This window comes from Achroia grisella, unplaced genomic scaffold (genome assembly GCF_030625045.1).
Source record: "Achroia grisella isolate CSIRO2021 unplaced genomic scaffold, CSIRO_AGI_Agris_v1 utg114, whole genome shotgun sequence".
Lineage (NCBI taxonomy): Eukaryota > Metazoa > Arthropoda > Insecta > Lepidoptera > Pyralidae > Achroia > Achroia grisella.
Genome location: NW_026712585.1, coordinates 721,759 through 747,748, shown reverse-complemented (window position 1 = coordinate 747,748; position 25,990 = coordinate 721,759). Strand labels below are relative to the sequence as shown.

The window sequence follows — 25,990 nt, the reverse complement described above, 5'->3', positions numbered from 1 at the left end:
TATTCTTTTCTGAATTCTTAATTAAACAGAAAAAAGGAAATATCTTAAAATTCTTGTTCAGCGACCATTCAGTTTGTCTAATCGTTTGTCCATCTATCTGTAACATCGCAATATGATATTTATTCACTTTTAGGAATTAACATCTACCGAATCGAAAGTCATAAAAAAATAAAAAAAACAATTTATTGACGAAGGTTTTGGTGATGTATTTCCATTAATATTTTTTTTATATTTACCATTTTTAACATATAAAACACACACAACTAGCTGTTACCGGCAACTTTGTTTGCTTTTCATTAAATGTTTTCTTATGTACCAATAATATTACTACGACGACTATGAGATGAGTCAAAAAATACTAAAGTTGGCAACTCAGGTACGATAAGAAAAAAAAGCTTAATAAAAAATTATATTTGTGTTTTCGCGGGTGTCAGCAAAATGTTTAGACTTGTTTACAAAAGTTATCAAGTTTCTTTTTGTTGACTGTGATACAGTGGGAGCACAGTTTCTAAGAAAACATGTAGCATAAATAACTTATAGTCGTTGTAATATAACACAATGAATACCAATAAAAAAGATAATAATGGTTGGATTCTGTGTCCCTCGAAAAGTTTTCCAGGCAAATTTTATTATTTTAATGTAACTAATGGGGACACCGCATGGAGTTTAAACGATGCTGATGTAAGTATGTATATATATTGTGATTAAAAAAAATTTCACTGTATATAAACAGTACGATTATATTTATCTACGAATCTATAAACTTTAAATAGAAGTTTGTTTAAAACGTTTGAATTAACGTTTTACGGTCTTTCTATTTGATTTGAGAGATATATTTTATTCTGTTAAAATAGAATGATTTTTCAGGCGTCCAGCCCTGTTTGTGAATTAATTAATATCCAAGGATAGTAATTCTATTGCATAAAATAAAATTTTATGTTAATTTTGCTCTTACTGACTGTACTCTAATGACTGATATTTATACATTTACCTTATGGTAAGAGATTCTTTGGTCTCATATAAAAATACAGGATGGTCTAGACTGTTGTAATGGCTTCCTCCTACAATCGCACCACTCACCATGGACAGGGATTTCACTCTCATATTCTGGAATCTTAGTGGTAACATGCTGGTTTGAGAATATCTTCCTTCCATATAGTCTCAGGTTGTGAAATTAACTAAATGCTGAGGTTTTCCCTAGAGACTATGTATGAGGTTTCTTAAGAGACAGTAAGATGCATGTGATACTCTTTGTGTTTCATATATTTATAAGCTATGGTACCTGTATACCATCTGATGGGCAACTGTTGCTGTGAAAAAGGAATTGTTTATTTGCTGGTCATAAAAAAGATATAATTTTTAATTTTGAGATATTAATTATTTGAATTTATTTTTTCAAGAGTCAAATACAATGTTTTTGAGCATGGCAGTTTGGCAGTTAAATGATATCCCTAAGAAAATCTATTAGAAATTTATAATCAAAATGACATCATGATACTTTATGTTAAATATTTCTTTTCAGAAAAAAACTGTCACAAATGAAAGAAGAGAGTACAGTACAGAAAATATGCCAGATAATTCCCACAGTTATCCAGACCCAAAGACTCCAGTAGTAGATAACCAAATACCCTCCAATTCTCATGTAAATTACATAAACTACCAATATCCCCCTCAAAATCCAGAAACCATAACACAACCATCCCCTGTGTTTGCCCAAGTTGTATTCCCCAAGTATATTACAGATGCTGGTCCACATATACAAAATATTCTATGGACTCCAATCCCAATTTCTACTTCAATGCTTGCGGCCAATACACCAAAAAAACAAACAACAGATAAAAATACTCAAACATTTATAACAGAAAACTTTTCACAACTCCATGTAGATGCTTGTGACATTCCCCTGTGTAAGAGGTTCAATAACTTTAAACCGCCCCATATAATTTTTAATTATAAAAATAAAATAATAATAGATAATAAAAACTTAAGTGAATTGCCAGTCCAAACAACTAATTATAAATCAGCATTAGTGTCACAGTTTGAAGTTAATCCTAAAAGCAGCAGTCAATCTGATTTAGAAACAGGGGATGGTGAATATCAATTGTGTAGGAACAAAGATACATCAAAATCAGATACGAAAATGTTAAATTTAAGACAAAGTGATAAAGTTGAGAATGATATTGAGAACAAAGATTTTAAGGTGAATGGTTTAGAAAATGCTGATCTGCGATTTCTGCTTGTGGCAAAAAAAAATAAAACTGTTAATGTGGACAATTTGCCCAATAATGTAGATGGTATGTATGTATTTCATTACAAATTCGAAAGATTGTTTCATTTTAGAGCCTTTCTTGAAGTACAATTTTATTTTTCTGTAAATATAGGTCTAAATCAAACTCACACCTCTTTGTGGCAGTTGGTGTATTAAAACACTAAACCACAATAGTCTTAATTATAATGAAAATTTTATAACCATAATCTCATTAATAAATATATGTCATTTTATACTAGTTTACTTTGTTTATCTATCTTCACGCCATTTTTGGTTAAGATAAGTTACTACTTACTACACTTAGTCATCAAATGGTAAAAAACAGACAGATAGTAGCACTTTCGCGATTTATAATGTGAGTATGGGAGAGGGAGGTTAAGTGAACTAATGAATCTTATTGCTAGCAATGTACCGTTGTGTCAGGTATGTGTCAGGTTGACCTCCACGCGGTACCCCCTGGAAATCATCATGATAAATTTGTAGTGAATTTACCATGATGGGCTAATTGATCTGACCTCATGAGTATGAGGTCAGGTCAGTTAGGCCATCATCCTCCACTGGTGCTTCGCCAGCGTAAATCGTTAGCGAATGCATGAGCACCATTCAATAATCGACCATTAAAAAAAATATATTTGTATATATAACAATACTAAAGGTTTTGTTTTAGAGGAAAAGTCAAAAGGAATTGGAAAGAAAAAAGTAAGTTTCGACTTGGGGAGTCGGAATGAAGTCATCAATTTAGAAGAACTTTATTATGTTGACTGTGCGGGTGATGTCGACGATGTAAGTATGAAGTAGTGATGCGTTGTAATTCATATATTAATGTATAGGTACTATTGGTAGCCTCAATACTAGTGATCAAAATTCTACCATAATTAATTTAAATTACAAATGTGAACATTATTAAGGTTCTATTGTCAAAGACTATAGACTTAGAAGTATACATCTATAATCACAGGCTGTGGTTGTCTCGTAGGCAATAAAACAAAAGAGTATGCGTGTGTGTGTGTCAGATACGTGATATCGTGTGTAATGTTTTTTATCTATTGATTTAATGTCTTTTTTATGTATATTTTTAATAAAATATTAGCATTTTTCATTATATATATAAAAAAGTATTATTAGTAGAGAATGCTATTGATATGCTTCTTTATATAATATAGGAATACGAAATTCTGTACTTCACCGTTCGCGCAATTCTCGTAAAAATGTTATATTTTATTGATGTACAGTCGATGTATATGAGCATAAAATTACCTGTTTTTAATTGTGGTACCCAAAAATATATCCTATTTCATTTGTAATATTTCTACAAAAATATTTTTTTCAGACTTACAAAGAAGAGCAGAATACTCTCAATATCTTAAGAGATCTAGCGTCATCATCTCTAAGAACGGACATTTGGTACATCGTAGTTGACACGGAAATATTGTTGGAAGAATTAGCGTTTATGGAGAGTTTTGTTAAATTGGGTAATTAGTACATCAACTTAGATTCTTATTTGTCTTGAATGCCTGTATCAGGGCCGTCTCTAGCCGGGGGTTCTAAGGGTGTAGCCGCATCCGGGCGCGTGTTCGTAGGGGGTGCCGACTGGTAGATATCAGGTTTTATAAACTCATTTAAATACAACGTTGTTGCAGCGTTTCGTACACTTTGCTACGTCAAATTTATGTACTTAATAAAAATATAGGTGCCAGTAATTGCCTATTAAATAATAAAAGTTCCTTCCAGCAATGTGAAATTTCTCAACAAATAAGATATTAAAACCTTCAAGAAATGGGCTTGTTCCTTCTCTGTTCTCCTTGGCCGGCAACACTCTTACAATTTCCCTGGTGTTGCGAGTGCTCATGGGTGGGTATCACTTACCATCAGGTGAACCGCAAGCTTATTTGTCCTATGCTAGTCGCGGGTTTAATGCCTGCACAATGTGTTTTTTTTTGGTCACGGTGTTGTTTTATATATACAAAATGTTAACTGTGTTAGCAGTTTAGCACAGGCTCTGCTTAATTTTGAGGCGCTAAATGGCGCTGTCTGAATTTTGTTTATATATTTATTATTATTTTTAACTATCTTTGTAGATTCGAGCTGTCGTCTGCTGGTCCCTCGGAGCGTGATGGAGGCAGTGTTGTCAGCAAGTCGCAATCATGTTAATGAGAATGAGCGAAGAATGATGCTAGCGCGCCACCTCGTCCGCAGGCTGGACAGGCCGCCCGCATATCTCGTCGGTAAGTTTTTTAAAACTATTTATTCCTAATTAAAGAGCCCCACTCTTGTCTATGGAGCTCTTTACACGATCTTCCATCATGCTCTTTAAATGCTGATACAACTCTACTTATCTTTAATTTGGTGTACTGCGCCTTGGTTATCCCCTCCCCCTTTTTTATATTTTTCCCTCAATAATAATTTTCATAAATTCGTCGTGCCATATCAAGTTTTTCAAACCAGCAACCACATTTTTTCTTTACTTTAATCGTATGGAAAAATCTTCGAAACACCGTGCACCCTCCCCTTCGTCACCACTCTGGCGTCGCCAGCTGTGATGAGGGGGTATTTGGGACTCTTACCCACTTAAAAATCATAACTATGTACTCTGGACGCTAACAAAACAGCAACCTAGCAGCTAGTAAGTTCCGTTTGTATAAAGATGCAACTTGTGGGGATCCACTAAAAATAAAATGTCCATATTACTAAATTGTACTGTGAGACGCTGCTTTCCAACAATAACATGACTGTTCAAACGTGCTTGAATAAAGATTATTTCTATTCTACCTTTTCTTTGTCTTTTTCCTCCACAGTTCAGGATGTAGAAAACACGGATGCAGCTAGAAACATGTCTGCATTAGACCGCATTGTGTATTGTTGCCTCAAGACGTCTGAACGAAATTATCATGTGGTATGTAGACTTACCATTTGTTTTCGTGTAAATAATGAGAAACAAGAACCTCTTCCTTTTTGTAGTCGGATAACACATTTATATTCTCACGTTTCGTGAATTCGCCATGATGAGATGAACTGACTTCATTCTCATCGTATCTTTGTCTATTTGCACCGGGCTACCATTAGTGCATTCCGTACAACTCGAGTAACAACTGTTTCATTACTACATTAGCTACATAGAAATAAATCATGTACTTATATCAATTAATCGTAGTTATTTTGCATGATATTATCCAAAAACGCGATATGTATTTGTTCATGTATCCATCCATGTTTGTGAGGAGAAATAAATAAAGTTTTATTATTACATGTATACATCTGTTAATAAAAAGAGCCTTCTCAATTGTTTGCTCTAGATATAGGTTGACCCTCTCATATGTTATTTTTCATATTTTCAGATATTAATAACTAATGATGCAAAATTATATAATAAAGCAAAATCTGTATTGATACATTGCTATAAATTATATGAAATCAAAAGTGGCCTTAAACCGGAAGTGGCGTTTAAAGATCAAAAAATTGTAGTTACTGTAAGTAATAGTAATGAAAATCTATTCCTGCAAAGAGCAGATCAACTGGACCCCTTTCTATTGAGCAAGGAAATCGATTTCACTGTTGACGTTGCAAGAAACCCGTTATTTGAAAAGGCTCGAGTGCAAACAATGGAAAATATGGCGGATACTAATACTAATACGTCCCTAATAAATGTTGACCAATTAACAAATACACATTTTACAAATGTATCCGTACAAAACAAAAATCTCTCAGTCGATCATGAAGGTACCTTGTCCATTACTGTTGCTAATGTTGACACGGACTTACAAAAAATAATTAGAAAAAATATAGAAACTGATGAACACGATAATAATTTTCCTTACAGTGTGGATAAAAAGATCGAAAATGAACCTCAAGATAGTATAAATTTGTTGATCCCTCGTAGTGAAAGTATAGATAAACAACACATGCCAGATCAATTAAAGTCCAATATTCTAAATCAAAATATATCCAATAACGATCAAGACACTAAACAAATACTTAATAATGTACCGCACTTATTGAATGGGGATGTTGAAATGAATGAACAATCTTATGAAATAAAAACAAATAATTCCGAATTTCAACATCCACATATGGATGAAAGGCAAAATATGTTACATATTAAAACAGAAAATGAATATCAAACCCTGCCAGTATTAGACGAAAGTCAACTGACTGACACTACAATTTCTTTAGACGACAAATTGAAGAGATTTGATGTGATAAATAAAGTAATTAAACATACAATCAAGTCCAAAATTGAAGAATGGTTTTGCTCATATTCACAAGTCATGGAAGATGCATTAGCTATTATATTGCAGGTAAAAAACATATTACGTCAAAATCATTACAGGTTATTTTAAGATGTTGTGCCAAATGAATAAATAAATTATAATTGAAAAATATTTATATAATGCATATAAATTTTTTTCTTAAATATGCAAAATTAGTTAATCAGAAAGGTGATAAATAAATATTTTCTAAACGTTGTACCTAAAGGGAAGCTAATTCTGATAAATGTAATAATAATAAGAACTAGTAGTCTCTCCCAATGGTCAAATTGGACCATAGTTAATTTATTATATTTTAACATTATTAAGGTCTATTGTCAAAGACTTCTATGTGTGTGTGGGTCAAATATGGTAGAGTGTTTAATGTACATATTTTTATTCATAATTTTATATTAGCTTTTTGCACTCCTCTATAATTATAAGTGTGCGAAATTTTATACCCCTTCACAATTTTCGTAACAAAGGATACAAAGTTTTTGTTTCACGTATTAAGTAATATAAAGATAATGCGTGGATTATTGTGTTTGCACACGTCTTTTTCTCCTTGACTGCGCTACAGTGTAACAGTAGAAAGAAAAATCACTCTTCTTATTTTCTTTTCTGCGGTTTATCTTGTTTTGAAATATTAGTATTTAATAGACTAGTATTTATTTTATTAGTATTATTTACATAATTTCCAGGAGTCAAATACACTACCACTAAGGCCCCCATGGACTGTACAAGAAGCAACTGTTTCTCTCAAAGAAATATACAAGAACAGTGAGATTACAGAGATTGTGGACAAATTATTAATATTGTTACATAATTCTTGTGAGAAAGGTAAATTTATCACTTACAAATTTGTAGACCGAATTTGTAAAAACGCGCTAATTAAAAGTCATAAGCTTTTTGTACTAGCGAGCGTATGCCGTTAACGCAAGCGCTGTATTGATAGTAGACCAAAACAATTAGGTTAAAATACCATTCGTGTGTATGATTTTTTTATTAAATATTTCAGGTAAATTGGAATCTCATAAGAAACCCAATTATTTCATGAGAATTGTAGGATGTTCTGTGATATTGCTACGGAACTTACAGGTATGTATAGTATCAACGCAACAGCAGTGCCAATGAACATCCGAAAAGCGGTGAGCGGTGTGCTAAATCGCTAGACCACTGAGTCCGTCCGCCCCCTCTGATCGATCCCTCGTCCAATTCAAACGGGGATCGAAATTACGATGGCCTGAGCCGAGGTTCGAACCCCTAGCGATGCCCTCAGACTAAAGTGGTAACGGTCAGGCGCGTGTTGGCCTCAGCCGGTCCAAAGTCCTTCCGCGAGTTGGGGCTGTAAAGGCCAGCTGCGGCCAACAGCATTAGGGTACTCCGAAATAAAAGACCTTCCGTGTAATGTGTTTCGGTTGAAACATGAGATAAAGCAATGTAATTGCAGAATACGGTGCCATGACGTCATAGTCCTCTAGAATATCAACGGTGTACTACGGACGTCAGATGATGACCTGTATCCATAGTTCATGTATATAGGGGATGGTTACCACGTACCATGTTTATTTAGCTTCCAATTACATGTAAAAGAATATCTTAACCAATTTTTAGTTATATATTTCATCCTCAATTAAGTTTACTTCCATATTAGTCCAATCCAGTAAGTGAAATATAATTTTTTATGCACTTTTTGTTTGTTAATGTATTTCAGGTGTTCCGACCAGATTGCGAAGCGCTTATAGAAGCAGAACAACAGCTTATAAATATGATTCGAAGCATTAAAAATCCAGTACCACTGGTAGACGAGAAAGACCTAGTACGGTATTCTATACCCAGCCATAGTGTGGATGATGAGATTGAAACACCTAGACATGGCTGTGAGTTAACAAATTAAGCAAATATAATATTATTATTACAATTATTTTTTATATTTGTATTTATAAGTATCATCATCATTTTAAGTATGATAGTTTGTATCGGTCTGGGTGTTTTCTTGATACATATTTACGAAAAGAAGTATATAAGTTATCTGGTACCCATAACACAAGCTCTGCTCTTGGAACTAGATGGCGCTGTGTGAAATATTCTGAGATGTAAAAAAATATCTATTCATGTAACTACATGTATCTAAATAGACCCAATTTATTTCTCTTATTTTTATGACTATAAAATAACAACATTATGTAGCTTAGAATACAATTTCACCGAATTACTATATACACACAAAAAACTACAAGCAATTTTGACCTAGTTAGTAACTTTGTTTCATCCTTCTAATTTATGACTTTATTGACTCTCACAATATAACAGTTATCAAAAAACCATCTCAAGTAATGGAGTACGTACAGAAGCATTTCCCGCAGTGGAGGAAATATAGTGAAGTAAACAATAAACCAGTAGAAGATAATTGCAAAGTTAATACTGATACAAAAATAGTGCGTACGTTTGGACGGAACTTAAAAAATTTGACAATAGACAAAATGAAATCTTTATCACTTATACAACCAGACGTAGACGAAGTACATATAAACGAAAATGAATCAAAAGAAACGAGACAATTGGGTGATGTAATAGTAATCAACAGGGAAACTAGAACTCCACAAAATATTGACAATACAGCTGGTGCTGACTATATTAAACTTGATGAATCAAAAATAGTAAGAAAATTACATTATTCAAATGTAAATTTAAAAAATGGTGATAATAGAAATGATGATAATGATTTAAATTTTACAATACACGGTAACACTTTTAATGCAACTAAAAATGATGGACCTACAGTAATAAGAAATATAAGATTACTAGATGTCTACGAGGAGAAATTGAAGAAACAATCCTTGTTGGAAGCCTCCGATTTTACAGCTATGTCGCTGTCTAGCATAACAGATGGAAACTTCAGCAATGAAAATTTGGATATTAATATAAATAGTACTAATGATAATGAATTTAATCATATTAATTCAATAAATGACACTGATACTATTATTCTGTTAAATGAAAATTATATTACCATTGACAGTTCATCTCCATTAAGAAATTCTGATACAAACAGAGATGATAGTGGTACAAATGATAGTGGTTTTGAGAGTGAGAGCATACAAGCTTATTCATTATTGAAAATATTTCTAACCGAACTGAGTGGTTCTTTGAAGTCAATTTATAAGTTTATGTAAGTATTTTTAATCTATGTTGTCTCCTGTTATTTAATAAAAATAATATGGCGCAAAGCGACAGTTGACAGCTGGGTTATAAGCCTCGTATGTAGGGAAAATTAGTATGTAATATGTTGTGTACATTACATAATTTTCAGATGACAATCCCTCTGATTATCCTTCCATTTCAAAGATAATATTTCTTGCTTCCTTTACAATAATAGTTACTCATTACAGAGATGACAATATAAATGAATTTAGATTTGATGATATCATAGAAGACGAAAAGAAGCGGCGACTCCACAGCAAGGTCTCCCACACACATTGTCAGTTGGCTAATATCATTGAAAAATTGAAAAGGTAAGCCAATGATATCTGTTTCATACGATCAATGTTTTTTAAGGCTGTTAAGGCTGCTGTGTAGGTTTCATAAGGCAAAAAAATCTGCTGCTGATATTTTATGTAATTTAATTGTTAAACAAGCTGACAGGTCACTTGGTGGTAAAATGGCGTCGTCTATATACATGCACGTCACGTTATCATGTGACGCTTGTATACGACTCATTATTTGGCATTCTGAAGGTCTACGATATCTTCATATCCAGGAATCTTACTGCATTATCTCCACTTTGAAACACACCTCCAAACAGCTTCTAAAGCAAGCTGCCTGGAGACTGAAATAGATGAGAGTAGGACACACACACACACACACATACATTACAAATACTGTACAGTACACAGTACTGAATTTCCAAAACTGAGTTAAAAATAGGATGATAACCTGTAAGTATGTTTTATTTCCAGCATCATTCAAAGAGAATCTAAGGAGGACAGCGAACTAAAAGAACTACTCATCAAGGCGGGAACACACGCTTCTACAGACAAACGAATGACGAGATATAAGTAAGTTATTTATTTGACGTCCTCGGTGGACTGGCGGTTTAACACAGCGCTTTACTTCTGATGGTCCCGGGTTCGTTTCCTCGCGTTCATTCATGAGTATGGTTTTTTATATCTGCCTGGGTGTTTTCTATGTGTATAGTGTCTGTATTTACATCATTACCCATAACACAAGCTCTGCTTAGCTTGGGATTAAATGGCGCTGTGTAAGGATACTATTATTATTTATATGAATAAATCTTTATATTTATTTGTTTCCTTTTCGCGTCTGAACGGATGAACGGATCTTAATGAATTTAATTTCAATATAGATTTTATCAGAAAGAGGAACTCAGGCTATTTTACTAAAATAAAGGCAGACTAAGCCGTCGCTAACAGCTAATAAACTACATATAAAGATCTCCTACTATGAGTAACCACATTGATATAATACCATAAGCAACTGACATAAAGTCGTTATTTCAACCGGATTATTACATGGTGGAGTTGAAATTGAAAACGAATAAGCAATGTTAGCCCACATTGCGGCCGTTACTTTAGAGTTGGGACTCCCTATTGTAACTATATGTTAAATATTGTATAATACAACTAACTGAATACGCAAACGTTGTTTTGCAATATACATTAAAATTGCTATTAAAAAATATGGGTTGATGGTAAAAGGGTGAAAATTTAGGGTTGTATTTTTTAATGCCACATTCTAAAATATAAACCATAACATTTATTAAAAAAAATAAGCAACCCTTATCACTTGTATGAAAAATAAATAGTAGCCGATTCTCAGACTTACTAAATATTTAGGTAAAATTTAATAAAAATCGGTCAAACCGTTTCGGAGGAGTAACTAATATTGTGACACGAGAATTTTATATATATGTTCTTTTCAGGCAAGTCGTAGTAAAATGTTTGGAGCAGGCACAAATGTTGGAGCATGCCTTAAGGATGATGCTTGCGTTGACTGACGACGATGACTTATCAATAAGTACGTCATCACGGCGCACTACCAGATACTACAATTTGTTTGAGTATGCTTAAAAAAATATGTGTTTTCATTGTAACATTATGTCAGGATTAGTACTAGAATATCTCATTTATATAATGTGTATAATTGTAAACATCTGTGGATTTTTTTTAAAACAGTATTAGGATTTATTATAAGGCTGGTTATTTCTATTAAGACTTAAGGTATTTCATTTTTTCGTTTCCGTTAATTAGTCGAGGTTTTTGTATACATATGTATACAGGTACAGATCTCGTAACGCAACGAAATGATAATAAAAACTTTATATTTTATTAATGATAAGTAAAAAGTAAATTTATATCAAACAAAATTCTTTGACATTCCTATAGTATTATATAAGATTTATTTTTAATATATTGTTGATTATCTGTAAGATTTCTTTATGTTTCAGTTGCTATGAAAGCATTTATTTTGTTATATTTTCGTTTTCAAATCTTTATGTTTGTTATAAAGTTGATTGAGTTTGTTACAAATAACATTGATATTAAAAGATCATACATAAGGTTTGTTTTATTCGTTAATATAGAATACAAGCAAATGCCACGGCATTGAGATAGCTACTCTCTTTCCCGAGTTTCAGGTCCTTAATTACGTATCGTAGTTATTAACAATCCTCAATTTGAATAGATTACTATTGATAAGTTTAATGTTTGTAGGAACTACTTTCTAGTTGTAGGTACAAGCTAAGTAGGACGGTTCGCAATTCCGACATTAAATGGTTATTTGTTGATTTTATCTATTTCAAATGAGAGTTGTTGGTTGGTAGTCCAGTAAAATTTTAAATTAAACCATGATGTGGCCAGTTTTGGCGCAATATATAAAAATAAGTGAGCAAATACGTGAATAATATAGTCAGAAAGAAATTTTGATTTAAGTTGACGCTTTTGTTCAAAATAACTCGATAACGGTAAGAAATTTGAAAAATGTTTTAAATAGAAGTTGTAGAAAATAAAAATCAGCGCAAAACAAACAAAAAAATAATAATAAGTAACTAAAAACCCTATATAATGCAGCACGCGCATCCCAGCATCAAGCATATACTTATACTATATCACATGTTTCCCCTTTTACAGATCGTTCAGCCGCTAGTTTTTTTTATTTTTATGGCTAAACAACACAAGATAATGAAAAAATGAAAATGATCTGTTTTGTACACAATTTTTTCTCTACAACTTTTAAAACATTTTCATATTTCTTACCGTTATAAAGTTATTTTGAATAAAGGTGTTTTTCAACCTTTTCTAATTTTTTCATCCCTTTCCCGAGTTACCATGGCGTAACGCCTGGTAAATTGCTGTGTGTGGCACAATAAGCTGACACCGCTACCAGGAACAGCAAATTACCACGAATCGGCACCTAACACCAATTATTAATTGTTATATTTTTACAGTAGTCTTGTTCGATCTTTAGACATAATTACACTTTTTGTACTTTAATAATTTCATTTGTTTTAATTAAATAAAATATATTTTTAAAAGGCAAATATCGCCCGCCGTAACATAAGTGGCGCAGTCGGTAGGATCGCGGCACTCTAGGACTTTGTAAATAGAAGTCCTCGCGCGAATAGACTCTTCGTGTGTTGAGAACTAGAGTGAACGGTGCTAATCGTAACTATCCGCGATCTCATAATAAGAACTATAACGGCGGCATATTGAAGACTTGCGGGAATCCGGAAAATTGGAGACCTGTGATCGACGAGACCCGAAACGGAGATGCAGAAGATGCTGTGTTGGTGAGTACTCTATTACTTTCCAAGTACATCCTATGCTCTATTTCCTTTCGTATTTAATTATAAGTGAACTTTAATGTGTATCTGTCTATAGGCTCGTATCGCTATAGATTTCACAAGTCAATTTAAAATCAATTGAATTCTGTGTGTATACACGTATTAATAGTAGTATAGTTATTATCATAAATATAAAATATTATTAAAATGGAGTTCGCAGCCGACTATAAGATGATTACTGACCTCATGCCCAAATACGATGGGAACCCTAAAAGATTAAACTTTTATTTAAGAGAAGTTGATAATTTAATGGGACTTATCCACCCAACAGCGGATGCAGGCTCTCTAGCTATAGTTTGTCTTATAAAAAGTCGCCTTAGTGGTGCGGCGATTGACGCGATAGCTTATGAGGAGTCATTAAACAGTTGGCCCGATATAAAACGCGTTCTACTAACACGTCTAGGAGAACCTAGGAACGAGATTCAAGTTATGCAAGAGCTCACACGTATCCGTCGGAATAAAAACGAGGATGCGGAATCCTTCGGTAAAAGGATTAGGGACCTTTTAGATACTCTGTATATGGTTGGGCAACACACCGACAAATCGTACTATGAGAAAATGGCTATTGAGCAATATATCAGTCAATTGGACTTCCATATATCAATAGGCGTAAGAATTATGATGCCAGGTACATTGGAACTTGCAATAGTAACCGCACGACAGGAGGAGACGAAATCAGTTACTTATAAGAATAATTCTAGTTTTAATTCCCAAAACCAACAGCAAAAAGCTACAAAAATAGATAATTATAAACCTAATAATTTTCCACGTCAATTTCATGGTCAAGTAGGTACACCATTCAATTTTTCAACGCAGCCACATTTTTCACGACAAATGCCATTTAATCAATATGTACCTCAACAAAATAATCTCAGCCCGGAACAACGGCAACAGTTAGTTAATTCATTATTACCCTGGAAGAATAGACCAATCCCCGGTAATTTTAAGCAAAACTCAGGCAACTTTAGGAGTAACAATAACCAGCAAAGACAGCCGAACGTTCCACAGCAACAGGTAAGTCCGAATCAACTTACATCTGACGTCACTATGCGATCGGTTAACAAACCGACACCTCCACAATATGCATATGAGGAATTATTCTACACTCCGTACGAAGGTAAGTCCGACACACCTCAGTATTATTGCAACCCGTTAGATTATTATTCCCCTCATGACGAACAGCATAACAATTACTACCCTAACACTAACTTAATAGAAGAACAAATTGAAACATCTCAGGATTTTTCCGAAACTCAGGACGAAGACGACCAGAGTTGATAAAACTAAACCACCAAGATAAAGATCATCTCCCGTACATAATAATCCCCGAGTTTAATGGAAAGTTTCTCATTGATACTGGCGCCTCACGTTCTATGATATCGCCCGATGTCATTCAATACGCGAAACTCGAACAATGCATCGATTACGAACCATTCGAGGTAAAGACAGCTCACGCGGTGACGCAACATGCATATGTCGCTCATTTGCCCCTACCATCAGTCTTTAACTCGAACATCACTCACAAATTTCTCATTTTCGAGTTTGACAATAAATATAAAGGATTAATTGGATTAGACCTATTAAAATCACTCTCGAGTAATATCGATTTAAAAAATAAAATACTTCGCACCCATACTACTGACATACCAATTTATTTCGATTACCCCAAAAAGAATATTCGATTAGAACCGATGTGCCAAAAAATAATTAAAATTAAATGTAACTACACAGACGGACAGTATATCCATGACGAGTACAGTTGGACACCCGGTTTAGTATCTCCCGCGGCGATAGTTAAGGTTCATAATGGGACATTCCTAACATCAATCATTAATTCAAATACAGAAAAGAAAATTATTACAAACAAATCCCCAATCGAATTACAACCATATAAGCAAAATGAAAAACCGATTCATTATTCATATTCAATGCAAAGTAATATAAATATTGATAAAGAACTATGTGAAAATTTAAAGAAAATTCGATCTAGCCATATGAACGAAGAAGAGGAACGCGAGATAACTAAATTGTGCTATCAGTATAGAGATATATTTTATTCCGAAAACATCCCTTTAACCTTCACTCACGTTGTTAAACACGAACTAAGATTAACTGACGACACCCCGATTTTTGTACGTAGTTATAGACAAGCCCCACAACAAAGATTAGAAATTAAATCCCAAATCGATAACCTTATGAAACAAGGCATTATCCGCGAAAGTATATCACCATGGTCATGCCCTGTTCACATAGTCCCTAAGAAGCCTGACGCTTCTGGCAAAGTCAAGTGGCGATTAGTCATTGACTATAGGCGACTTAATGATAGGATTATTGAAGACAAATATCCTTTGCCGAACATTAGCGATATACTCGATAGACTAGGACGTGCACAGTACTTCAGTACAATAGATTTAGCAAGTGGGTACCACCAGGTAGAAATGCACCCTCGTGATATTGAGAAAACAGCATTCTCAACAGAAAGGGGACATTTCGAATTTTTAAGAATGCCGTTTGGTCTCAAAAATGCTCCAAGTACATTCCAGAGACTAATGGATCATATTTTACGTGGACTCGATAACGTCTTTACATATTTAGATGACGTCATAATAGCTTCTACGTCACTACAAGAGCACATGAATAAATTAAAACAAGTATTTGATCGTTTAAAAACTCATAATCTCAAAATTCAACTCGATAAATCAGAATTTTTACAGAAACATGTACAATTCTTAGGACATGAACTAACAGCCGACGGACTTAAACCTAATAAAGATAAAATAAAAGCTGTTTTAAATTTCCCTATCCCAAAAACACAGAAGGACATTAAGTCTTTCCTCGGTTTAGTTGGTTATTATAGAAAGTTCATTAAAGATTTTGCTAAATTAACAAAGCCTATGACTATTTGTTTAAAAAAAAATCACAAAGTTACACATACACCTGAGTTCATAGATGCTTTTAATAAATGTAAACAAATTCTAACCAACGACCCACTCTTGCAATTCCCAGACTTTGACAAGGACTTTATACTTACCACAGACGCATCAGACTTTGCTCTCGGAGCAGTCCTCTCTCAAGGCCCGTTAGGTTCAGACAAACCTATTGCATATGCATCTAGGACACTTTCTGAAACAGAAACCCGCTATTCAACTATTGAAAAAGAGTTGCTAGCTATAGTATGGGCGGTAAAATACTTCCGACCATATTTATACGGCCGTAAATTTACTATCTATACAGATCATCGACCATTAACATGGCTGATGTCCCTCAAAGACCCAAATTCAAAATTAACAAGATGGAGGTTAAAATTAGCTGAGTATGATTATAAAGTTATATACAAAAAGGGTAAACAGAACACTAATGCGGATGCTTTATCCAGAGCAAAAATATTTCATAATAGCATTGAATCCCTGTTAGTAAATTTCGATGACAACGATGACGACGAAATTATCCCACGTATATTTGAAAACGCACGTAGGGAACTTGAATCTGAAGCTGCTGAAGCTGATCCCCCTGAAAACCAAGTAAACCCTTTAAATGTACAGCCTACAATAAACCCACCTACAGTACAAACACATACATCAACCGATAGTATGAGTACAACTTCATTTGAGCCAGGTCACCTCATATCTACCAAACACACCCAACCAGATAACGACAATATAGGAATTCCAATTATAGAAGACGCTATAGAAAGACAGCAAAAACAATTCTACATAAGGTCCACTCCAGGATCTGTATATAGAGTAGAGGATAGGTCCACAAATTCTAAAACAACAATTAAAGATGTATTTATACCAATTAACAATACTGAACGCGAAATAATAAAATTTCTAAAAGAGCATACTGTAGCAGATAGAGTTTTTCACTGTTACTTTCTCGACGAAAACCTTTATTTAGAATTTTCAAAAATATACACCACAGTCTTTAATGAAAGAGGCCCAAAGTTATTTAGGTGTACAACCCGTGTCACATTAGTAGAAAATAAGACAGAACAACAAAATCTTATAAAAAAATATCACGAAGGTAAAAATATACATCGCGGTATTCAGGAAACGTATAAACATCTACGTAGAAATTATCACTGGCCGAACATGCTCCTATCAATTCAGGCTTTTGTAAATAAATGTGACATTTGTTTAAAAGGTAAATACGAACGCAATCCTTTAAGACCAACATTGATGAAAACGGAAACACCTACTAAACCTATGCAACACTTATTTATGGATCTATATTCTACTGGCGGAGGAACATTTCTCACTATCATTGATAATTTCTCGAAGTTTGCGCAAGCTGTGCCCTTACAAGCCTCCAGCAGCGTACACGTTGCAGATGGCCTACTACAGATATTTGCTATACTAGGTTTGCCCCTAAAGATAACGACAGACTCAGACACTAAATTCGACAACGACATATTAAAAGAAATCTGTGCATCACATAATATAGACATACACTTCACTACCCCATATAACCCCAACTCAAATTCCCCTATAGAAAGATTCCATTCAACAATCGGCGAAATTATACGCATTCAACGCATGACTAACAAAGATGACACTATACAAACACTTATGAGATATGCAGTTATCGCATATAACAATTCCATTCATTCCACAACAGGTTATACTCCACACGAATTACTTTATGGACATACAGCGGCTAGAAACCCATTAGAACTCTACTATAACAAAGAGTTTTACCAAGACTTTGTACTTACACATAGGACAAACGCAGAAGCAGTGCAGCAGTCTGTGGCAGCCAATCTGTCTAAAAATAAAGAACAGGTAATAAACAAGCGAAACCAGGAAGCAGAGGAAATACGTCTGAAGGTAGGTGAAACCGTTTATAAGCAGGTGGCAAAAACAGCGAGAAACGACAAAACAAAACCAGTTTTTAAAGGCCCATATAAAATTATTCATTTACACCCTAACAATGTGGCTGAAATAATAGGTAACCACCCTAATTCCAAATCTATAAGAGTACATTTTAAGTTATTACGAAGACCCCACCTTGTTCCAGGACGATCATCTCCGGAGCCCTCATGCTCACATCAGCAACCACCGTGAAAATCACTCCCATTGATAACTCTAATGGTATACTTTTGCTAAAGCAGGGGTCAGTCCTTAGACAAATAGATACTTTTAACTTAGTATGTGCCTACAACATTAGTTATTTATATACAACTACATTAAAGCTGAGTTCTCTATATGCAAGTACCAAGTTTTATGATGATAAGATAATTCCAGGAGAGTTGCATAAATCATATACAGATCAAATAGAGTATAAAATACAAATGATACAAAGCAAAATAATAGCTATTATACCCCATAGTAGAGTACGACGCGGAATTTTTAACGGATTAGGTTCTTTAGTAAAAACAGTTACAGGCAATCTAGATTACGATGATGCAGTAAAAATAGAGCAACAAATTTCTAATCTCAATAATAAAATACATTCTATACAAGAAAAATCTATTGTAATAGCTCAAATATTGCAGAATTTGCGAATCAATTAGATAAGATAAATAAAAATCAAAATAGGTTAAGTTTAATTATACAAAATATAACGCAGCATTCTAATATAGTATTTAGGCAGTTTAGTTTATTACAAGTTCATATACAAATAGATTTTAGTTTACAGTTAATATTAGATAAGCTAATGATCTTAGAAGACGCTATGGCAGTCGCACAAATAGGTATCATGCACCCCAGTGTAATAAATACTAAAAACTTAATTATTGAAATGTTAGATATGAAACGTAAATATAGCTTCAATCCCGTGGCACCGATCTATCTAGAAAATATCCACGAAATAGAAAAGTCTATAGAGGTTAAAGCTTATAGTACAGAACAATCATTAAATTTCATTTTAGAAATACCCTCAGTAGAAACAGCTACCTATGACCTTATCCATATGTATTCTATTCCTAACAAAGACAACCTTACCATTATAAATCCAAATACCTAGTACTTGGAAAGGGAGAGTACACGTACATAGATGAAGATTGTCGCAGCATCACCGAAGACGTACACATCTGCAAGCAGTTGTTACTGAAATCCTTACAAGACGCTGGAGATTGTATCACAGCAACAATAGAACATAAAATCAACCACGAATCTTGTCCATACGCAAAAATGATGATAAAGAAGGGAAAGTTACAAAATATTAGTCCTAGTAGCTGGCTTCTTATCACCAACACTCAAGAGGTCCTGAAAGCAACATGTGGTACTGAAATAACGTATCACACCCTCAACGGAGTACATCTCATCGCAATCCCCAACGAGTGTTACGTGCAAGTTTTAAATAAAACTCTACAAACTCATAGCAATACTGTAACCATTGAAGACATTATTCCATTACCAAAGCAGGAGGCAATAAGAACAAATGAAATTCAAAAAATACAACTAGAAGACATCTCCTTAGACAATATACATGAACTCATAAAAACAGCGCATTATATACAAGATGATGTGGGTAATAATGAGACTTTCATATCACTAAAACCAAGTTGGACTACCATCGCCCTATACCTCCTTGGGTTAGGCTATTTGAGCTGGAAATTAATTACATATATAACTACCCGAAGGAAGAAGATGGCCGCAGACCAGATTGCTAGACCATCCCCGCAGAAGAACAGCGAGACGCGGTTCTATCTAAAGGAGGGAGGAGTTACCATGGCGTAACGCCTGGTAAATTGCTGTGTGTGGCACAATAAGCTGACACCGCTACCAGGAACAGCAAATTACCACGAATCGGCACCTAACACCAATTATTAATTGTTATATTTTTACAGTAGTCTTGTTCGATCTTTAGACATAATTACACTTTTTGTACTTTAATAATTTCATTTGTTTTAATTAAATAAAATATATTTTTAAAAGGCAAATATCGCCCGCCGTAACATAAGTCCCGTCAAGAACATTTCTGAATATTATTATTCACGTATTTGCGGATTTATTTTTATTGTTGGAATGGTTTGTAATTGCTGAGAAGTATTTTAATCACTGCCGCTAATATTTGCGAAAATGACACGCAAATCAATCGAGAATGATTTACAAAAGGGCATCCGTTCCTAGATCTACTACTACGGTTGGTTCCCTCTGAAGATATCGACCAAAAGCCTGCTTCTAACAAACACAAAAAAAAAATGAAACAGTTGTTTTGTTTGTCGTTGTGATCTGTGCAACTTTTTTCCGTTACTAATATGTAACGGAAAAAATGTTTCGCGACATACTTTATTATAGGTCAGCTCCTTTTAATCGTAGCGTGATGTTATTTAGCCTAACAAATAACGTAGCTAAAAGAATTTTCAAAATAAGTACAGAAGTTCCATATTATCTCCTACAGCCTTACAAACATAACTTTTTAATATAGTATTGATATATTCCAAACTTATTTATTCATTAATAAAAAATATTTATACTTTAATCATAGTTTAATAATATTACAATAAAAAGTAAATTAACTACTATGCTCAATATATAAAAATTTCAATTCATATAATCATTTATAAAACTCAAATTTATTAAAACAATAAAATAAAGTAAAAGAATATTTTAAACACTAACATTACTTCATAATATTAAAAACTATTTTTTCTTAAATGGGCAAGAAATAAAAGCCATTTTTATTTTATTTATTTATGTGGAGTAACATATATTATTATTTGTATTAATCACTACTTTAGCCACAGTAGGCCATGTCTAAACAATTGAAAGTATTATATGAAATATTAAGTGACACATCTAAAATAAAGTAAGTAATAACGGGTTGCCCTGCATGTTACATCCATAAAAACAGGGCTAATCCAATTCGGCATTTATTATAAACAGCGACTTCACTGACATAAAAATCATACAGAATCTTATTTAACCTACTGCCGCAAGAAGCAATTGTGCGACGTCCTCTCTAGGGGACCTGGATGCCAACTGCATAGTAATACCAGCACTGCCTCCTGCTAATCGAGCTCTTACTAATACCGGTGCGCCTCCTCTAAATATACCGCCACCACGGATTTCCTTAACAGCTTCCCCTATAATAGCATTCTTAGGTAGACTTAGATGTTCACAAACTGCTAAAGCGGCTTCGTTTATATCGTGTTGTGATAATACAAAGGTGTCGGTAGCCTCATGAGCGTTTGCTGCACGCTCCCAAGTTTGGTCCCAATCATCTGCAGCAGCTCTAGCACGGATTTGATCAGCAAAACCCATTTCGAACTCTTCTAATGGGTAATTATCAGCATAGCCTTCTCCAGGGTCGGGTATTCCAGTTGTGGGATCGCAGTCATGGACAGTGAACTCCAAACTAGCACCAAATGTTGCTAAAGTATCAAAAATTCCAGGTGGATATTCCACTACGACAAACACGCTATCCGGTTTGTCGTATACCAACTTTTGACATGGTGTAATCGCCTTTACATCGTAATCAGGTGGGCATTCCAGCCTTACATGTACAGCTTCGAGTATTTGATCGCTAAGTGTGTTAACACATTCAAATTGCAGTATAACGTGCCTACTGTACACATGCTTAATCAGACGAACCCTGTATTCTGTCTCAGCCTCTGTCAAATCAACTGGTTGATTTGTTTTGAATAATGGTCCCAATCTCTCTACTCCTGGTATCTTTGACAATTGTTCTGAATACAACTCTTCCATTGATACCTGAACTGGTTTCCTCACTTCAATCTCTGCAATAGGTTCCTTACTTTCTTTTGGTTCTTCTTCTGTAGGCACTGTACTTAAATCAAACGGTTCATCAGGCCGTGTGGCGATGTGGTCTCTCAGAGCCTTTTCAAGCAAAACTGGATTTGGTTTCGGAACATTTATAATATAATCATTGATTAATTGTTCATCTCCAGTTTCTAGGATGGCACTGAAATAAATAGCCCTGTCTCTAACTTCATCTTCATCGTCTAACTGGCACCTCGCGAGGAGTACGCTTATGTTAGGCAATAACTCAGGTCTCTGAGCACCAAACTGGGCAACGGCGGAAACCGCGGCAGCACGAACTGGTCCAGACTCCAAGATAACTCTGTTGTATATAAAACGTATGTACCGTGATGGTTGACGAGATTTTGGACCTTCACGACCTAATAAGTGCAGAATACGTACAGCTAAAGCTGTGTGTTCACAATCTTCAATAAACTCGCAGAGATGAGCTAAGCCTGTCTCCTTAGCATCTGGATTTTCTTCTACCAACGCAATTATAGCATCGGCAATAGCTGCTTTATACTCGAGACCGCCCTCATCTCGAAGCATGCCGGCTAAAAATGACGCTAATGATTGATGTTTTCTTGGGAACTTTGTGCAAAGACGTCTTATAGCTCTCACAACTACTATCTTGAATTCATCTGAAATCTCAGACACAAAACTCGATATTTGCTTCATAAGTCTGTCAACAGAGCTTTCTGCCCCTGTTGCTAGTAAAGTTGTAACTGCTAAAGTGGCTACAGAACGATTTGGATCTGATATTAAATTTTCCAGGTCAACAGCACATGCAGCTACTGCAGTAGGATGTTTTGCTGTCAATCTTGCAAGAGTTCTGGCACCAGCGAGTCTTAAAGATGCTTTAGAGGACCCACAAAATAGCTGTAATACAGAAACAGCCGGGGCAAGGTCCCTTGCAGTCTTGCGAAGGTTTACAATGGCATGAGCTGCTTCATAAATGACCATTTCAGATTTGTGGCGGAGGCAACATTCAATAAATTCTATGTAGGGTTGAGAAGCATCTGAATCATCATCTTCTACAAGTTGCGCAGCCAAACGAATGAGTAGGCATAGAGCATATGGAGATTTTAAAGGAGAACGAGCAAGACGGGTAACAAGTTTCACAGTTGATAACTTATCATTCTTTCTGGAACCAGCTACAACTCCCAGTGCATGGTAAGACACCATTGGATTGTCAGAACTGATGGCTTCCTGTAAATAAATGTAAATACAATAAGTAACCATTTTAAAATCCATATTACTAGATTCTAATTTAAATAAATATGTATTTGAGTACATAACATAAGAGACAACTGTGAACAGGGATGAATGGAAGAGAAATATGACTTCATATGCATGTATATCCTAGATTGCCATCTAGTGATGCTGATCAAAAGACAAACAATAAGTAAAGCATCTACATATACAAGGCTCCATAATTTAATTTATGGAGGTTATTTTTGCCACCTTTGTTTAAACTGAGAAAATTTCACAAACAGAATGATAAACAACAAGACAGTTTTCTATTCCTCATGATTTTTCAATTTTATTATATGTACAGATCTTTAACAATGAACAATGTTTAATATTATACTATTACAATTTTTTTATATGTACATAATAAAATTGTAATAGTATAATATTAAACATTGTTCATTTTTCTTATTGGTTTTAATGACATTTCAAATTTTGTAATGTAATTATGATTTAAAAAAATCTTTGTAATACAGATATATTATAGATTAATAAAATTATTTTTGTATCATCTGAAAAGAGTTAGTTCTAGAGTTGGTAGATTAATTAATTGATTAATTTCTGGATCACTTTATTAATTTGATTTATGATTAAAAAGTAGTCATGATTACTGTAGTCAATTACAAATCAACTAGTTATATTAAAATTAATTCAAGACTTGAAACTGTAAGCCTGATTTTAAATAGCATCTGCCAAATAATGTATGATACTTACACATTAGTTGTGTTTATCTATAGAAGAGGTTAGACCACAATAGATGTTGTTAAAAGACATTATGTGGGTGTTTCAGTTCCATCTAATTTTATTTTATTTATTTATTTAACTTCAATGCACAAAAATAAAGTATACATATGGCAGACTTAACACATTGCGCCATTATCTACCAGTCAACCATGTGTGGTGTAGTGAAGGATTGTTGGGTTGGAGGAGCACTAATAGTAATGAGAAATGTCAAACAAAAAATATATTATATAAGGCAAAATAAATTTCATAAAATTTTATCACCAATCAACTTCCTACAGCATCATAACGATATATACTACAGTATACAGGATTCTGTATTAATCAAAGGGAAGAAAAATAACAACAGAAATACCCTTGGGCTGATACTGGTTGGTGAGAATCAATGGCGAGTTAAGTAACTTTATGTAAACAAAAGTATTCATGGTATTATATACTTTGAAATAGTAAAAATCAAACTGATTCTGTGTTTGTTTTTGTAGACAAATTGTTTATGGATTTAGAAAGCAGATCTTAAAATCAGGAGTACAATATTTTTTTATTATGGCCATTGACATATCAAGCTTATGTTTTATCAAGTTGTACAATTATAATACAATATTTGATACCTTTGATAATTTAAAGCTGAGCCAAACAATTGGATTTTGTTTATGAAACTAGAAAGGCAAACAAGTCGGCTGTCAATCTGACAGAACATGGTAAACAAACTTCAGGTAAGTGGTAAACATTCTTCAGGACTAAGGAGTCACATCTCTGTTCCCCATAATAATCAATGCCATAATACATTTTACAAATCAGTACGCAGCTTATGGAAGATACTCTGAACTGGGCCAAGTGACCTGACATAAAGTCACTAGTGTATTTGTTGTTGTATTATTACAAAAAAATTACAAACCTGTGCTTCATTCGCCCATCGACGAACTAAATCAGGCGCGGTGGACGACAAATGCAAAGCCGACACAAGTGCTGCTGAGCTTACTGCAGGATTCTTATCAACAATGGCTTGTTTCATATACCTTTCTATTGCTTGCAACATAGTGCTATCAGTTATACTACACAGAGCCCTTATGGCAGCCGCTCTATATAAATCCTCCTTACCAGTCATATCTTTAGTTAAAGAAGATGTAACAATGATTACATCTTGGGCCAACGTACTTAATTCTTTTATGCATAAATATACCATACGGCGCAACATTACATCCTTCGACTGAAACAGCTTTGTTGTAGCGAAAAACCCTTCGGTTGCCTCCTGTGTAGTGAATTTCTCTCCTTGATTCAACAAGTAGAGGATTTTCGACAAGATCAGGCAACATTTTCGAGGATTTACTGGAGTCTGATTGAAATATCTGGCCTCTTGTAACACAATCGTTTTATCAAGATTTTGGTATGGATTGCCACCGCTATCTTCCTCCTCTTTTTTATCACGCTTGAAAGAGCTCATTTTGAGCTTTTTCTTTTGGAAAATAAGAAAATTATGGGGTGCCGACGAATACACCTTACACGTCACTTAATCAATATCACAATCAATATGGCATTATTCTATACTGTCAAAATTGACAACTATCTGAAAGTTGTCAATGTCAATATATAATATGCGTGTACCTTAGACATTATATTTGGTGTAAAAAAACCCCACATATAGCACTATTGAAGTCAAAGTTGTTACGCTTTAAATATTTTAGTTAAGTCTATTTTAATTAAACTTTTTACTCGGAGTTGATGTCGGGGCTAAGGGGTTCGCCCCGAGGTCCCATACCTGCATCCTCTTAGGGAGACGTGGATGAATCTGTCCATTCTTATTTAGTATATTATAGAGAATAGGATAGGATCATACTATAGTCGTATTTTTAATTAGACGAAGTCAACTGACATTTACTGTGTTGTCAGTACTTGATGAAATAAAAATAGTGTTGTGACA

General features: G+C 34.2%; 2 protein-coding genes across 2 annotated transcripts; one reads left to right on the top strand and one right to left on the bottom strand.

Annotated features, from left to right (window-relative positions):
* Positions 1–464: 464 nt before the first annotated feature.
* LOC131850461 (uncharacterized) lies at positions 465–11,603 on the top strand. The gene is made up of 14 exons (XM_059200686.1): positions 465–681; positions 1,523–2,294; positions 2,937–3,052; positions 3,600–3,741; positions 4,348–4,494; positions 5,065–5,162; positions 5,605–6,564; positions 7,215–7,353; positions 7,532–7,611; positions 8,228–8,393; positions 8,827–9,685; positions 9,906–10,028; positions 10,473–10,571; positions 11,456–11,603. The coding sequence occupies exons 1-14, from the start codon at positions 559–561 to the stop codon at positions 11,601–11,603; spliced, it is 3,972 nt and encodes a 1,323-aa protein (XP_059056669.1). The 5' UTR covers positions 465–558.
* A 9,323-nt stretch (positions 11,604–20,926) lies between these two features.
* Positions 20,927–25,583, bottom strand: LOC131850406 (coatomer subunit gamma-2). Its single transcript, XM_059200621.1, has 2 exons — positions 24,968–25,583; positions 20,927–23,289 (listed from the first exon to the last, which is right to left on the bottom strand). Exons 1-2 carry the CDS (start codon positions 25,511–25,513, stop codon positions 21,241–21,243), a joined length of 2,595 nt encoding a protein of 864 aa, XP_059056604.1. The 5' UTR covers positions 25,514–25,583; the 3' UTR covers positions 20,927–21,240.
* Positions 25,584–25,990: the final 407 nt, after the last annotated feature.